Here is a 15,242-nt window from a genome sequence, read left to right on the forward strand (position 1 = left end):
TGAATACCCGTTGTCTTGCAAAGCTATTTTAAGTTCCGACATTGAAATATCCACATCAAGAGCTGACATATCATCTTCTCTCTTTTCCCTCACATTTTCATTTACTCTGATTGCCCGTTCTTTTTCTTGTCAGATGTTCACCACTGTGCATTGCAGTAAACGAGATTCCCAGAACATCCGCCTTCTCTCCATCTACTAATGCAGGGATTTTTGTTACCTTCCTTTTACCACTCATTTGTTTAAACATGTTCCATCTTTTAGTTCAGTTTCACTACCAATGGTGGAACAGAATTCCCTCCATGTCCTCTTTTTGGTATTTTTAATTGTCCTTGAGGCAATAGCTCTTTTCCTTTTGGTAATCAATTATGTTCTTGTGTGTTAAGTTTTTTCCTTAATACTCTAAATGCTTTATTTAGTTCTTTAATGGTTCTACTGCACTCCTCATTCCACCACGGTACAACTTTCTTTCTCTCTTTTGTTACTTTCCTTGGTATACATAATGTCGCAGCATTAAATATATACTTTGTGACTTGCCTTGAGCATTCCTCTATGGTAACTTCTAATGTAACCATGTGTGCTGATTCCCTATAACATATTTTGAATTTTTCCCAATCAGCCTTATCAAAACACCATCTAGTGATTGAGTTCCCTACTTGCACTGATACATTTGTATTTATTATAGTGAGAACTAGGAAATTATCACTTCCTACAGTCGAGTCTTTCTTGACATACCATTCACACTTATTAACTAACTTATCTGATACCAGAGTAATGTCCAAACATGAAACTGACCCCCTATTCACATCTACTCTTGTTCCTTTTCCATCATAATACAGACTAATGTTCTTTCATCCATTAATTCTTCAACTATTCTTCCGTTACTGTCTGTGTAATTTCCACCTCATAAACTATGAGCATTAAAATCACCACACCAAATTTCCTTTTTATAAACCTTTCCTCCTATTTCATTTAACATTTCAATAGTTAACTTTTTACATGGATTGTATAAATTAATTAATTTAATATTTCCTTCTTTCCCTGCACAACAGATTTCAATTACAGTACATTCCCATTCTTCAGGAGATGTAATCACTCTGAAAGCTACCCCATTCTTGTACACATACTATTTCTAGAACTACTTCCAAATCGTAAATATACTTTTCAAATTCTTGACCATTAGCTATAAGGCTTCTCGCATTCCATTGAAGTATGTGCAGAACCATGATCAGAATCTCAACCCTCAACATGTGCATTTTCTCCACCTTCAGTTACTGTTAACAATGCATGTATCTGATCTGCTTTAATTTCTCTCATGTCAAGCAACCTACCTGACGCCTCTACAATGACTTTTATTCTATCACTTTTCTTTTTAAATTGTGAGGTAACATTAATGATGTGACAAATGAAGGCCACAAACTTCACTTTCTTCCCTACTAATATATCCTCATCAACTTTACACTTGTGATTACATTCAGTCACCATAGGGACCAGTCCATGGATTACCTCCAGAAAACCTGATACGTCATCCCTTTGGCCTGTATAATTTTGGCCTCTTCTGTTGTCATTCCTGTAAGTATTTCCCTTCTCCTTGACTTGCTTTAGAGCTTCTGCATATGAGGTTTTACTCATTATCTTTACTCTTTGAACTTCTTTGGCTTCTTTTTGCACAATACACCCTCCATAAGCTGCACTGTGATCTCCTCCACAGTTACAGCATTTCACTTTGGCATCCTTTTCACATTCCATACTCATGCTGACCACTACATCTCACACATCTTAGTTTACCTTTACATTGCTGAGCTATGCGCCCCATTCTTTGACATTTATAACATCTAAGAGGATTCGGGATAAATTCCCGTACTCTAAAGTTCATATATCCCATTTGCACTGATTTTGGCAAACTTTTCTCAAACTGAATTACTACAGATATGGTTTCCTTAATTGAACCATCCTTTTTACTCTTCAGTCTTGTGGCCTCTATTACCTTACCTCCTTGCATCTCTTTTTTGACATCTTCCATAGACATGCTCAATGGGACTCCTGAAATTACTCCTCTTAACTTTGACATAATTCCAGGTATGTGAGCTTTCATTCAGCATTAAGTGTAGTCATTCCTAGTATCTTATCCTGCTGCTGTTTTTTGGACGCATATATTAATACACGTTTGTTGTTCAATAATCTAGCAGATTTTACTTTTCCAATCTCTTTCTCTATTGCTCTTGTTAGTCTTATTGGATGATAATGCCTGCCATCTTGATTGAACTCAACAGCTTTCCACTCAATAGTTTGTGTTAGATGAAAACTGCTCTGACTATCATGTAGACTAGATCTTGATTTTTCCTTCGTATTACTTCTACCAGACTCACTATTATCAGTCGAACTTCTAATTCTAGCCCTCCGATCCTCTCCTTTCAATGCCCTTTTCTGCTTCACAGATTTAGCTATAATCCATTTCATTTAATTTCCATTTTCTCCATCTGAGCTAGTTGACATGTTTATACAGTCAGAGTACAGTTCATGCTAACCGCCAAACGATGCTTCTTTATTGTACAATTTTAGGTTTTCAGTCCAGTGTTGCTAACTACTTTCAATGAAAAATAGCTAAAGCCTGCTAAAAAAAAGTCACTAGATGACGTCATGCGTTAATTAGCATATTCATGACGTCATCATGTCGTATTTGCATTCTGCCTTGTGTCAGCCCTTTACATCCGTTTGCTTCTCTTCTACTTTCTACATACTGTATTTTAATACAGACGAATTCCCAATAAAGCTGTTCTCATGTACATGTTTGTTCTGTTTCTGTTGTCAGACAACGGAATGAGTATGAAATAGTGACTGAAACGCCGCCCATTAAGACTACATGTTAACCAGTAGTCACTTCCAAGCAATTTCCAAGATGCTGCTCTGCACTGCTAAAATCCTGATTTTATAACATAAGTTAAAGACATTTCGGCTATATTTACATGTAAAATGATCACTCAGAGAGAAAGTTAGAAGCAACAGAATGTCTTATTTTTTCTCTCACAGCCCCCTTCTGTGTAACAGTGAGTGATAAGCAAGAAAAATAATGTTCAAATTAAATTGTTTAAATTAAAACAAAAGAGGAGCAAACAATACAGATTAGTGATTGTCCTTGGCAACTCTGTTTGCAAATGTGCAGCTCATTCACGTCTGTATCAGCTTCCGTGCGGTGAACTGAATGTGCTGCTCCTCTGTCTGCCACTCACTGAACAGAGTAGACGCAGAGAGAGGTGTGCCTGTGATGGCAAAGCAAGACCTCGCGCGAGCGCGCGGAAAGTAGCTAAGATGTGTCCAAAAACTCGCTAGATTTGTCGCTAGGTGCTACTTAGAGAGAAAGTCGCTAAGTTGGCAACACTCAGTCAATCCGTCGAGGCGCTCTCCCAAGAAAACGTCAAAATGCCCGCCCTGTCCGAAATACGTTTTCTTCTTCTTCTTCTTCTTCTTCTTCTTCTTCTTTGGCAGTTGGCAAACCAACTTTGGTGCATTACCGCCACCAACTGGACTGGAGTATTGCGCATCAACGGAAAGGAAACATAATAATAATCATAATAATTTCATATATATATGTGTGTGTGTGTGTGTGTGTGTACTGTATATGTCTATATTCATGTCAGAGTTTGAAGAAAACTTTACCAACCTGACTAATGCAGAGCTAATGCTTCCTCCATCAACTTCAGACAGGTATGTATGTATGTATGTATGTATGTGTATATATATATATATATATATATATATATATATATATATATATATATATATATATATACACACACACACACACAAAGTATATCAGTTTACAAGAAAAGTAGAAAAATACACAGCAAAGGACGATCAAATACATAACTTAAACGGTTCAAATAAAGTTATGGTGGGCTTCGCTTTGCTGTTTTTCAAACCAAGAATTCATCATCATATTTTATTTCTTATGAGATTTTTTTAATGCTTTATTTGAGCTTTCAACCTACAAAATAATATAGCAAATATGCCATCATAATAATTATTATAATGTACAGCAACTGAAGGAATAACAATAAGTAACTGAAACACCATAGCTCAAGACAGAGACAAAGAACAATAATAACTCAAAAGGAAAATAAACAAGAAAGTAAAGAAAGCAAAGGAAGAGGTCATTAATCATAATATAAATTTACACATCCATTAAAGTGAAGAGCTTGTAATCTGTGCAACTTGTACATGTTCTAAGTGCTTTTTTGTTAGTAGAAAGTGAAATTGTAATCAAATAATGTTTTATCAATTTTAAGAATACCAAAAAAAAAAAAAAAAAACAACAACAACAACAACAACAAAATTCTGTTTACTGTTCGAAAACTTGCATTTATGAATAAAACATTTATATCCCATTTGGATCTGCTTCAAAATATCCACAGATAATACTTTTAAGATTCATAGAAAAACCTTACAAGACATTACTTGAGATAAACAAACGAACACCTTTCCAAAGCTGCAGAGTATAATTGCACGATCAAAATGATTATTTCTTATGAGATGCCTGGCCTAAAGTTGACTTCATACAACACATAGATAAAATGAAAACAAAATGCAAGAAAATCCAAAATATCTTGCGTTGCTTATCAGGACGAGATTGGGGAGCAACTAGGTCTTCATTGCGAAGTATATACTGGGCCCTTATGAGATCAACATTTGATTATGGTTGTATAGCTTATATGTCAGCAGCAGAAACTAATCTTAAAAAACTAGATACAGAACAAGCTCAAGCCCTAAGAATATGTAGTGGGGCTTTTAAAACATCTCCAGTTGCGGCAATACAGGTTGAAATGGGAGAGATGCCGTTGTGTATTAGAAGAATTAAATTTATGCTCTCATATTGGATTAACCTGCAAGGGCATAATGAATCACACCCTGCAAAGACTATTGTACAGGAGTGTTGGGAACATAGTAAATCAGATTTCAGGCATTTTGGTTGGATTGTGAATGCGAAAGCAAGGAAAATAGGTTTGCATAGTATACAATATTGTCCTGCTGTCCCATATTCAGATATCCCTCCATGGATGTTTATAATGCCATTTATTGATTTGCAAATGCATGAGGAAATAAAAGATAAGTCAAAACAAATACCTGTCTGGTTTATTGTCCAAAGCTACTTAGAAAATAATTTTACCAATAAAATAATGATATTCACAGACGGTTCAAAGAACCCTGAAAATGGACACACAGGTGCTGCAGTGTACATCCCACAATGTGGAAAATCTCTCAAGAAAAGAACAACAGATCATCTTTCAGTTTATACAGTAGAACTGGTAGCCATTATATTAGGATTACAGTGGGTAGAAGAAAATAACCAGAAATATGTTTTAGTTGCATCTGATAGTTTGTCTGCACTCATAAGTATAAAATCAGGGAAATCATGCACACTTGATATGCTAAATGAAATATATCAAACAATAAACAGATTACATAATAAAGGTTTGAATGTATGGTTTGTTTGGGTTCCTGCACATGTTGGTGTGAAAGGAAATGAAGAAGTGGATATGTTAGCTAAACAATCTCTTAAGTTACCAACAGTAGATTTACAGATTGCATTAAGTAAAGCTGAAGCTAAAGCAATCATAAAAGATCAAACTAAAAAAATGTGGCAGGAATATTGGGATATTAATGACACTGGAAGACATTTGTATAATATTCAAAGCTCAGTTGGCATGAAAAGAGAGATGAAACATCCTTGGAGCAGCATTGAGGAAAAAATATATACACAGTTAATTAAATTTTTGAAGTAAACAGGCCTGATGGAGCGTGTATAAAAATATATGGTTAATTATTATTTATTTGTATTTTTATTTAAAAAAATATCAGGAAAATTCTGATCCACACTCCTGTCCAGTAGGTGGCGGTAAAGCACCTGTAAGCTGGTTTGCCAACCGCCAATTAAAAAACAAAACAAAAAAAAACAAAGAAGACGAAGAAGAAGAAGAAGAAGAAGAAGAAGAAGAAGTTGACTTCATGACATCATTTTCCTGCGCGCAGAGCCAAGGAAGGACCGAAGGGCTTGTCTGACTTCATTAATCTGCGCCCTGATGCATCGTATCGTTGACGAAAACAAATGATCCAGATCCGTTTTGTTATTTTATTCCCGAATATCTGACTGAACTACTTTATAAGGACAGATTTCACGGTAAAGTGTGCATTAGTTAACCATAGCTGACTGGTTCGTGACTCTAGATTGTAATTTGATTTAGTCTGGAGATTTAAAACAGTATCATGTGTCATTCGAACGTCATTGATGGATTAGTTGCGTATAAATTAATCGACCCATCATAATTTGCTCTTTATAAACATCTCCTATATTAAGAGTTACGGGATTAGAGATAAGCTCCGTTTCACTTAGACGGGATCGTTCTGCTTTATTTATGCTTCTTGAAGTCGATTCATCTTTCCTAAAGAAAAACGTAGAATTGGTTTTAAAAGCTTAAAAAGTTGAAGCTGCCTACCTAGAATATATTTTTTAGACCATCGTGCGCGTGCAACATATTTGGGCATCCTTGCCGCGTGCAGCATGTTTTGACATAATATGCAGCATAGAATGTGCAGCATTTTTTGTGGCATCACAAGCTCGAGGAGCATTTTTGGACATCAGAGTAGCAGGCAGCAGTTTGGGCATCATAAGTGTGCAGCATTGTGGTCATCATAGGAATGTGCAATATGTGTGGGAGTTTGCTGCATTATTGGAAATAAGCTTGGTAGCATTTTTGGTTATCATAGGATGCACAGCCGTTTTGGGCAGCAATTTTGGGCATTGCATCGTTGAAGTGTGCAATATATTTGGATTTTGGGCATTCTCAAGTGCAGGCATCATTTTTGGAATGGTTATAATTCCCTAAAATACTGTCTAGGCCGGCAGCACACCAGCTTTGACACACTGGTATTGATTTGTGTACTGATGTTTTTCTGGTTTAATTGTTTTGCAGCAGACACTCAGTATGGCGTTAAAATCTGGAGAAGAGCGCCTGAAGGAGATGGAAGCCGAGATGGCGCTGTGAGTTTTCATTTCACTCGTCTGCCATTCCAGCTGTATATTTTTGGAGTATGATGAGTTTTCTAGTGATTGAAGGGTGTAGAATGGAGTCTTGCTAATGCTAACTTTGTCCTGATGTTGATTGATCTCCTATAGGTTTGAGCAGGAGGTGTTGGGAGGACCTGTGGCCATCTCTGCTGGTGCCCCTGCAATGGTTGACGCTGTGCCAGTCGCTCTGGCAATGCCAGCTGTACCCGTTGTCAGGCCAATCATTGGCACAAACACCTACCGGGAGGTACTAATTATTGTTAACCCACAAAACTTATGTAAATGAGTTTGAATTTTTTTTTAAATGAGCTTCAGAATTTCTCAGTATTTGGTGTGACACCTTTTGAGTTAATTTTACATTACTTTTACATTTGTATGCATTTGGCAGATGCTTTTATGTAAAGCGACTTACAGTGTATTCAAGGTTTACAGTATACAAGTGTGTTCCCTGGGAATTGAACCCATGACCTTGGCGTTGCAAGCGCCATGCTCTACCAGTTGAGCTACAGGAACAGCATTTAATAACATCATGCTTTCCTGCATGATTTGAGAATGTTCCAAAGAGCATCTTGTGTGCTTGGAAGCAAGGAAATCAGACCTACAAAGTAATTAACATGGTCAATGTCACATTTGTTTACATTTAGTTAACTAGAAAAAAAAAAAATGTTCAGTATATGTAGTATTATTATAGATATTAATATAACCTGAGTACAGTTACACAAACATCAGCTCATAGTTTTTAATTACAGGTTAATCTTTTATTTATTTATTTTTTTTAGGTCCAACAGAGTTTGGAGGCAAGGGCTGCTACAATAGTTGGTCCTCCCCCTACATTTGTTGGCCCTGGTACAGTCTTTTAAATAGTTATGCTCTAATTTTACATTTTAAGATAGTCATGTTTGGGAATCACCTGATATCTGCATTTTTCTGCAGCCATTCCGGCAGTGCCACCTCCTCCAATGATGCGTCCCGCATTTGTTCCGCACGTTCTACAGAGACCAGGTAATCACAAACCTCAGCCAAGGATCTTAGATCTTGGTTTCAATTGTAGGCTTTTGTCTGGGATGATCGAGTGAATAGCAATTTTTTTTTTAACATGAAGAGGTAGAGCATATTTTGAAGCTCCGTGTGTGTATTTTAAATGTATATTTTGTAAGACTTGTTGCTTTTTAAATTTTAATTTAATTTTAATAATAAGCCTGGGCTGTATAATGAAAATAATTGTAATTTTATCATTTTATTTAATCTCTTTTAATTTTATACCACTGTAACAATTTATATGTATACAGTTATTGTTTATGGAAATCCAATGAAAAAAAAAACATTTGCTAATACCTATTTTTGGATAATCCAGGGAATTAAATACTTTACAAAAAAGGTTTACTTTCTCTTTTTATTCGCCACTTTGTATACACAAAATAAAAGATAATGTTTTTCATAACACATGAATTAATTAATCCAAAGTCTGGAATTAGCTTCGCAGTATGTAACACAAGTTAAAAACCAAAGATTCAAAACAGTAAAACTAACATTATAAAATGGATGATTTCGACTCTAAATTCTGATTGGATTGGCCATATTCAAAGTCGTTGTGAAATAGCTGCTGTTTTACTAAAATAAATTGCTTTCATCAGGGTAACAATTTGGTTTTTGAGCAATGTGGAAGCCTAACTAAATGCATTGTAGCACATAAACTTTTCCACACAATGTACATAACTTTACTCAGCCTAAAATGCAGTGTCTTTCACATGTAATTATGCATTTTTTAAAATGCAAACATCTCTCTCTTTCAGCTGGTCAGAGAATGCCATTGATGCGTGGTCCTCCTCCTCAGGGCATGATGGCACCTCCTCTTCCCAGACCTCCACCTCCTCCACCCATGATGATGGCTCCACCCATGTCAAGACCTCCTCAGCCTCTCATGGCTCCAGTTGGACCACCAATGGGGCCCATGCCACCAGTAGGTATTTTCTGAATTTTAATCATGTCAGCCTTATAAATAAGGTCAGAGTTTTACATTTATGTCTTTGGCCAGGTTGGGAGCATGAACCCTATGACAGCAGCACCACCACGACCCATGACTCATGCCCCTACGAAAATCACTCCCAGTGTTATACAGGCAGCCCCCACTGTGTACACGGCCCCCCCTGCCCCTAAGAGAGTCGACCTCAAGAGCCAAAAACAAGCACGCATGGTAAACTATCAACACACATGCAAACACACACACTGCTCTTGGTATTAGTTTACAAAAGCAAAATACCCACCACTGTTCAAAAATGTAACACATTTGGCAGGTGAAAAGGTTTGGCCATCATTTACTCCCCTTCATGTTGCTCCAAACCCGAATAACTTACTTTCTTCCTTCAAACATAAAAGGAGATGCTAGGCAGAATGTGAGGGACTGACGGCCGCAGTCACGATTCATTTTCATTGTGTGCAAAAAGTCCCTTTTGTGTTAAATGGAAGAAAGGATGCCATAAGGGTTTTGAGCAACATGAGAGTGAATAAATGATGACAATATTGCCATTTTTGGGTGAACTATCCTTTTAATTTCACATCCTGACTATAACGCTATTAGTTCAGCCCTGTCTGCTTGTATTGTAATGCTTTCCTGATCAGCTAAATTGCCTTCCTCTCTGGCCTGTCTTTCTCAGGAGGAGTTGTCTGCATTGGTGGCAGAGCAGCAGGCCGCAGTGATTGCAGCTGGGCTGCTGGAGTCAAAGAAAGAGCCGGTCACAGACGACAGCGTGATCGGGCCTAGTATGCCGGAGCCTGAGCCTTCACACGCAGAGGTACAGAAATTCACTTTAATATTACTTTTGCTTAGGATGATCATTTACCCTTATTTTAATAGGTGAAGTGTGTCATTTCAACACCCCTGGTGTTACCAAAAGAATTGCAAATATAATGTTTTCAAACTGGTTTCTCGAGCACACTCTCTATTTGTCTTTCATCTGACAAACATATGACCCCGCCCCAAACTCATGCCATTGGTTGAGCCAATGTTGCTGTGTTGAGCTGTTTGGTATTCTCCAATAAACAGGATTGTTTAGAAAGGGCCACAATGTTTACACTTTTTGGAGGATTCAACCTTTGAATGGATTTCTTATAGTTATCTCTGCATATTAAAATAGTAGTTCAGCCAAAAATTTAAATTTCCTCATGCCTTCCCAGATGTGTATGACTTTCTTTCTTCTGCTGAACACAAACTTTTTAGAAGAATATCTCAGCTCTTTAGGTCTTTACAATGCAAGTCAACAGGGTCCAAAACTTTTAAGCTAAAAAAAATAAATATATAAAGGCATTATAAAAGTAATCCATACGACTACTGTGGGTAAATCCATGTCTTCAGAAGCGATATGGTAAGTTTTGGTGAGAAACAGATGAACAGGTAGCTGTAATAACCTGCCGGGTATTATTGCCTGCCACACCTCCACCAGTGCCTGGCTGGTAATCAGCCGGGAGCCACCTATCTTCAATGTTTCGCCCCATTAATCCCGGAACATCTCCTGGTGGTGGGGCAGCGGTCAGGGACGTCTCCCTGCCACCTTCCGCAGCTGGACACCAGATCCCCTCCGATGCCTCATCTTTGCTTTCCCGTCCTTCACGAATTATTATTGCAACCAGGGTTCTATGTGTCATAATACCTTGACACGACCTTGCGCACCAGCCCGTTGGCCAACTGGCACTGAGATGCATACTCAGTGCCCTACTGGCACTTGCACCGTATCTTTTGGTAACTCAGTGCCACCGGTTCCGTATAGCATACTACCTCAGCACAAGCCCTCATCACATATCACCCAGGTTCCCTATTCCTCAGTTTCCTACTTATGAACCCGCCACTTTTTGTCCTTCCTTCTTAACCATAGCCAGAAACTCCCTTTCTCAGCTTCCGCTGCCAATTCCTTCAAATACTTTTTTGAAGCTGCTCCCACGATGCCAATGTCTCTAAAAAGGTGCTGCATTGATGTTCCCATAAATCCTCAGTACCCAACCTCCACAGGGTAGGTGGCAGTCCTCCATCCAGTTTCCCTGCACTCTGCAGCCAGATCAGCATATTTTAGCTTCTTCCTCTCATAGGCTGTCTCCCATGGAACAGTAAGCTCAATCATTGCTATTTTCCTAGCTGAAGTCGACCACAACACTACATCTGGCCTCAAGGAGGTAATGGCAACCTCGGTAGGAAATTTTAGCTGCTGGCCAAGGTCGACCATCATTGGCCAATCACTTCCAGGCGCCAAGATTGATCTGGCTTCCCTTAGTGATGTGCCTTGTACGGCACCTCCCTTTTTAACAAAATCAACACCCTGCCTTTGGGGAGCATGGTTGCCTTTGTTTGCCTTCACTCTGTGCACTTCTAGGATCTCTGCCAGCAGTTCCGCAGGACCTGATCATACCGCCACCTGTACCGTCCTTGTGCCAGGGTTGTCTTGCACCCAACCAATATGTGCTGCAAGTTTGCTCTTTGCCATACTTCAGAGATAAATTCCCAGGACTTGGAATGGTATCGTAGGTGGATCTTATTAGAAAACTTAGCCTGGCCTGGGGCACCTTCCACAAGTCAGCCCATCCTAACACTCTATCAGATGTCCCCTCCCATATGGTCCAGCGCCCTTGCTGCTACTGGCTGACTGCCCTAACCTTATACCCTTTCTCTTCCATCCTAGTTAATTCTGTAACTACCATTGCTTTCCTCTGTTTTTGGGAGGCTGCAGACCACAGTTTGGGAGCCATCCCCTATCCAAGACCTGTTCTTCCTGACTATGTTCTTCCAGCAATCGCTTCATGCTTCAGTCTTGAAACCGCCTGGTTTACGAACTCCTCTGCCTTCCAAATTCTGCCTGTTCGGACTTGGACTTGACCTGCCCTCACTGCCTGGTCTGTTGATTCCCGTAACTCCAAAACAAGCGTGGTCTTTTCCTGCTTGTAGCACAGAGTGATTTTAGAGGCAGTTATAAAGCATTTCTTCCAAACAATGCTACATCTGAGAGACAACATGGCAGACCTAGCCACTTCCTGATATAACTGTTGACCTTGGCGTCCATCCTTGTCACTGCCGCTGCAGAAATCTCACACATTTTTTGCGGTCACATCAGACGATGGTAGAGTGTAAATTGATTACACCAATTTGCCTGGGAGATGACAATTGTCTATCTTATTGTCTAAAAGATCTGCTGTGTGTTCTCTCCCTAAACTTTGAATAGGCTGCTCTGCCACAGCCGGGATTCTTTCCCCCTCCACCTCAAATCCGATCGTCCCTCACTCTCTTTCTAATTGAAAGACTATGTTAATCTTCTTTCAGGCCCATGCCAATAGTTCTTCCAGCCTTTTCAAGAGCCGGTTTGTACATGCAGCAATCTTGAGGATACTTGTGACATCATCCATATAACTGCGCAGAGCTGGCAATCTCACCACAGATTGTGCACAGACTCCTCAGACCAGTTGTCTTGCACCAATTAGGATGATCTCGAATGCAGCCGTGAACAGGTTGGGAGAAATTGACCATCCCATCGCTATTCCTTTTTCCAGTTGCTGCCATCACGTTGTGTTGTCCTGTGTTGCATGACATATCTCCCCATATAGCTGTCTACCAACCTCCTAATGCACTCTGGTACATGGAAAAACTCCAGTGCATAGCTAACAAGCTGGTGTGGAACTGATCCATAGGCATTTGCCAAGTCCAACCGGACTAAGTGGATGTCTTTCTTATCTCTCTTGGCAGACTGGACCTGCTCCCATATTACTGACGCATGTTCCACGTACCCAGGAAAACCTGGTACGCCTGCCTTCTGGCAGCTTGTGTCTATGTATCCATTCTTCAGGAGGTAGTCAGACATCCTCCTTGCTACCACTGTAAAGAAAAGCTTTCAATCCATGTTCAATAGAGCAGTGCTCCTAAACTGACTAATGTTGGTAGATCCCTGCTCTTTGGGTATGAAAATTGCCACTGCCCTTCACCACTTCACAGGTATGCGCTGCTTCTTCCAAGCAACTCTCAACAGTCTCCCAGCATTCTGAGAACCATGGGGCACTTCTTATACAGCTTGTATGGTATCCCATTTGGGCCTCATTCAGCATAGGTGGATCTACATCAAATTCCACTACTGGCTTTACTGGCCATGGGACATATCCAGGGGAGCCAAGCCGGCTGTCTTTGTAGGGGTCACCAAGTTGCTGTTCCATGTGGTCTTCTAGTTCCTCTCTTGCCATCACCAGCTTCCCACTCCTCTTTTCTTCCAGCAGGTTTCTGGCAAACTTAAAAGTGTCCTTGATGAATTTTGCACTTTCATGCTCCCTCTTCCTTCTCCGCTGTCGGATTCTCTCTGCCCTCCTCAAGACTGCTAATCTAGCCCTTATGCCATCCCACAATACCTTCAAGCCCTCATTCTCCTGCTCCTCTGCCTTCCTCCAAGCCTTACGAAGCTAACTCCGCTCTTTGGTGAGAAGCAGATCAGTATTTAAGTCCTTTTTTACTGTAAATTTCCACTTTCAAACAGCCCTCCTAAGAGGAGTTCTTTTGTTTTTTCCGATTTGCGTTTTTCGTGCAAATTGCCACCTACTAGGAAGGGTTGAGAATTTATAGTAAAAAATGACTTTAAAATATTGATCTGTTTCTTACCCACCCATATAATATCAATTCGGAAGATATGGATTAAACCACTGGAGTCTTATGGATTACTTTAATGCTTCTTTTATGTGCTTTAAAGTTTACTTGCATTGTATGGACCAACAGAGCTGAGAGATTCTTCTAAAAATCTTTGTGTTCTGAAAAAAAAATAAAATAAATAAAAAGAAGAAGAAGAAAGTCGTACACATATGGGATGGCACGAGGGTGAGTAAATTATGTGAGAATTTTCATTTTTGGGTGACCTATCCCTTTAAGTAGACTTGGGAGAAATTATTTTAACATTTTATATAATTTTTTGGACATGTATTATATTGAAATTACAAAGAAAGAATTTGGATGACAAGATGATTCAATAAACATAATTTCTAAATAAAACAGGATTGCTGACTAGTTTCTCTCGGTGTGGATATTGTTCTAATACTGCCTCATCCATGCGTGTATAGCCTGCTGATAACAGCACAGAAGATAAGAAGAAAGTGAAGCAAGAAAAGGTGAGGAAATGCATCCGGGTTGCTGCTGGCGTCACATGGGAAGACACAAGCCTATCAGAGTGGGATACAGGTGTGTGGCCGCTTTGACAATTTCATTTTTTTAATTTATTTTTTGGATGTATAAAGAAGCCAAGCAAGTTAAAGTGAAATGATCTTTTTGCTCCTGTCTACATCTGCTCTCTGTGTTGCTCGTCTTCCCAGATGATTTCCGGATATTTTGTGGAGATCTGGGGAATGAGGTGAATGATGACATCCTTGCGAGAGCGTTTAGCCGTTACCCATCCTTCCTGAAGGCAAAGGTTGTTCGAGACAAACGCACAGGGAAAACGAAGGGTTATGGCTTTGTGAGTTTTAAAGATCCCAATGATTATGTGCGTGCCATGAGAGAGATGAACGGTGAGTTAATGGGGATAATAATGCATTTACAGCAATACAGAAAAATCCAGTCAGAGCTATTTTACATTTTCTGTTGTCTGCCAGGGAGGTACGTGGGCAGCAGACCAATCAAACTACGAAAGAGCTCGTGGAAGGATCGCAATCTGGAGGTTGTGCGTAAGAAACAGAAGGAGAAAAAGAAGCTGGGACTGAGATAATCCATCCATACTGAAACTATGGACTTGATTTGTGTGCGTGTGTCAGAGTCACCAACCCAGGAGAAATATAATGGAGGATGATTGAGTCTCACTCCTTTATTAAAGTGGCATCATTTCAAATAAACAAGCATCAACCTTCCGCATGGCCCAAAATATGAATTTATTTCCAGGTGTATTATTACGGACTGCATGCTGTAAAATCATGCAGACTCTTTTTCTTCTCCAAAATGCTCTAAGAAATTTTTTCAGATATATGAAGTGTGGGAACGAAACCATTTTGGGTGATAGTTTGGTTTTCTTCCTCATTTTTACAAAAATATCTTTCAAAAGCAGCTAACATTAAAGTTCATTACATTACATTACATTTGTTTCCATTTAAAGTCAATGTTTGTAAAAATCTTTTCAATAAACTGAGGAGTTTCTTTTAGTTTAAAATAAAAAAATTTTCCATTCAAAACTGTGCATGCCTC

General features: G+C 39.2%; 1 protein-coding gene across 2 annotated transcripts; it reads left to right on the forward strand.

Annotated features, from left to right (window-relative positions):
* The first annotated feature begins 5,975 nt into the window (after nt 1-5,975).
* Nucleotides 5,976-15,232, forward strand: LOC127454466 (RNA-binding protein 42). 2 transcript variants are annotated; one of them, XM_051721701.1, is made up of 11 exons: nt 5,976-6,172; nt 6,966-7,033; nt 7,169-7,307; nt 7,840-7,906; nt 7,994-8,062; nt 8,854-9,020; nt 9,096-9,254; nt 9,715-9,852; nt 14,132-14,249; nt 14,381-14,575; nt 14,660-15,232. In XM_051721701.1, the coding sequence occupies exons 2-11, from the start codon at nt 6,978-6,980 to the stop codon at nt 14,770-14,772; spliced, it is 1,221 nt and encodes a 406-aa protein (XP_051577661.1). In that variant the 5' UTR covers nt 5,976-6,172; nt 6,966-6,977; the 3' UTR covers nt 14,773-15,232. The 2 variants fall into 2 exon arrangements, with proteins under 2 accessions (XP_051577661.1, XP_051577662.1); XM_051721702.1 differs by having other exon boundaries at nt 6,969-7,033.
* The last annotated feature ends 10 nt before the right edge of the window (nt 15,233-15,242 follow it).

Source organism: Myxocyprinus asiaticus, chromosome 16 (assembly GCF_019703515.2).
Source record: "Myxocyprinus asiaticus isolate MX2 ecotype Aquarium Trade chromosome 16, UBuf_Myxa_2, whole genome shotgun sequence".
Lineage (NCBI taxonomy): Eukaryota > Metazoa > Chordata > Actinopteri > Cypriniformes > Catostomidae > Myxocyprinus > Myxocyprinus asiaticus.

Bases quoted from the DNA above. Each gene is read 5' to 3' on its own strand.
- LOC127454466 (XM_051721701.1), top strand. From the start codon at position 6,978: ATGGCGTTAAAATCTGGAGAAGAGCGCCTGAAGGAGATGGAAGCCGAG. The intron at 7,034-7,168 runs GTGAGTTTTCAT...GATCTCCTATAG, and splicing joins ATGGAAGCCGAGATGGCGCT to GTTTGAGCAGGAGGTGTTGG. The intron at 8,063-8,853 runs GTAATCACAAAC...TCTCTCTTTCAG, and splicing joins GCACGTTCTACAGAGACCAG to CTGGTCAGAGAATGCCATTG.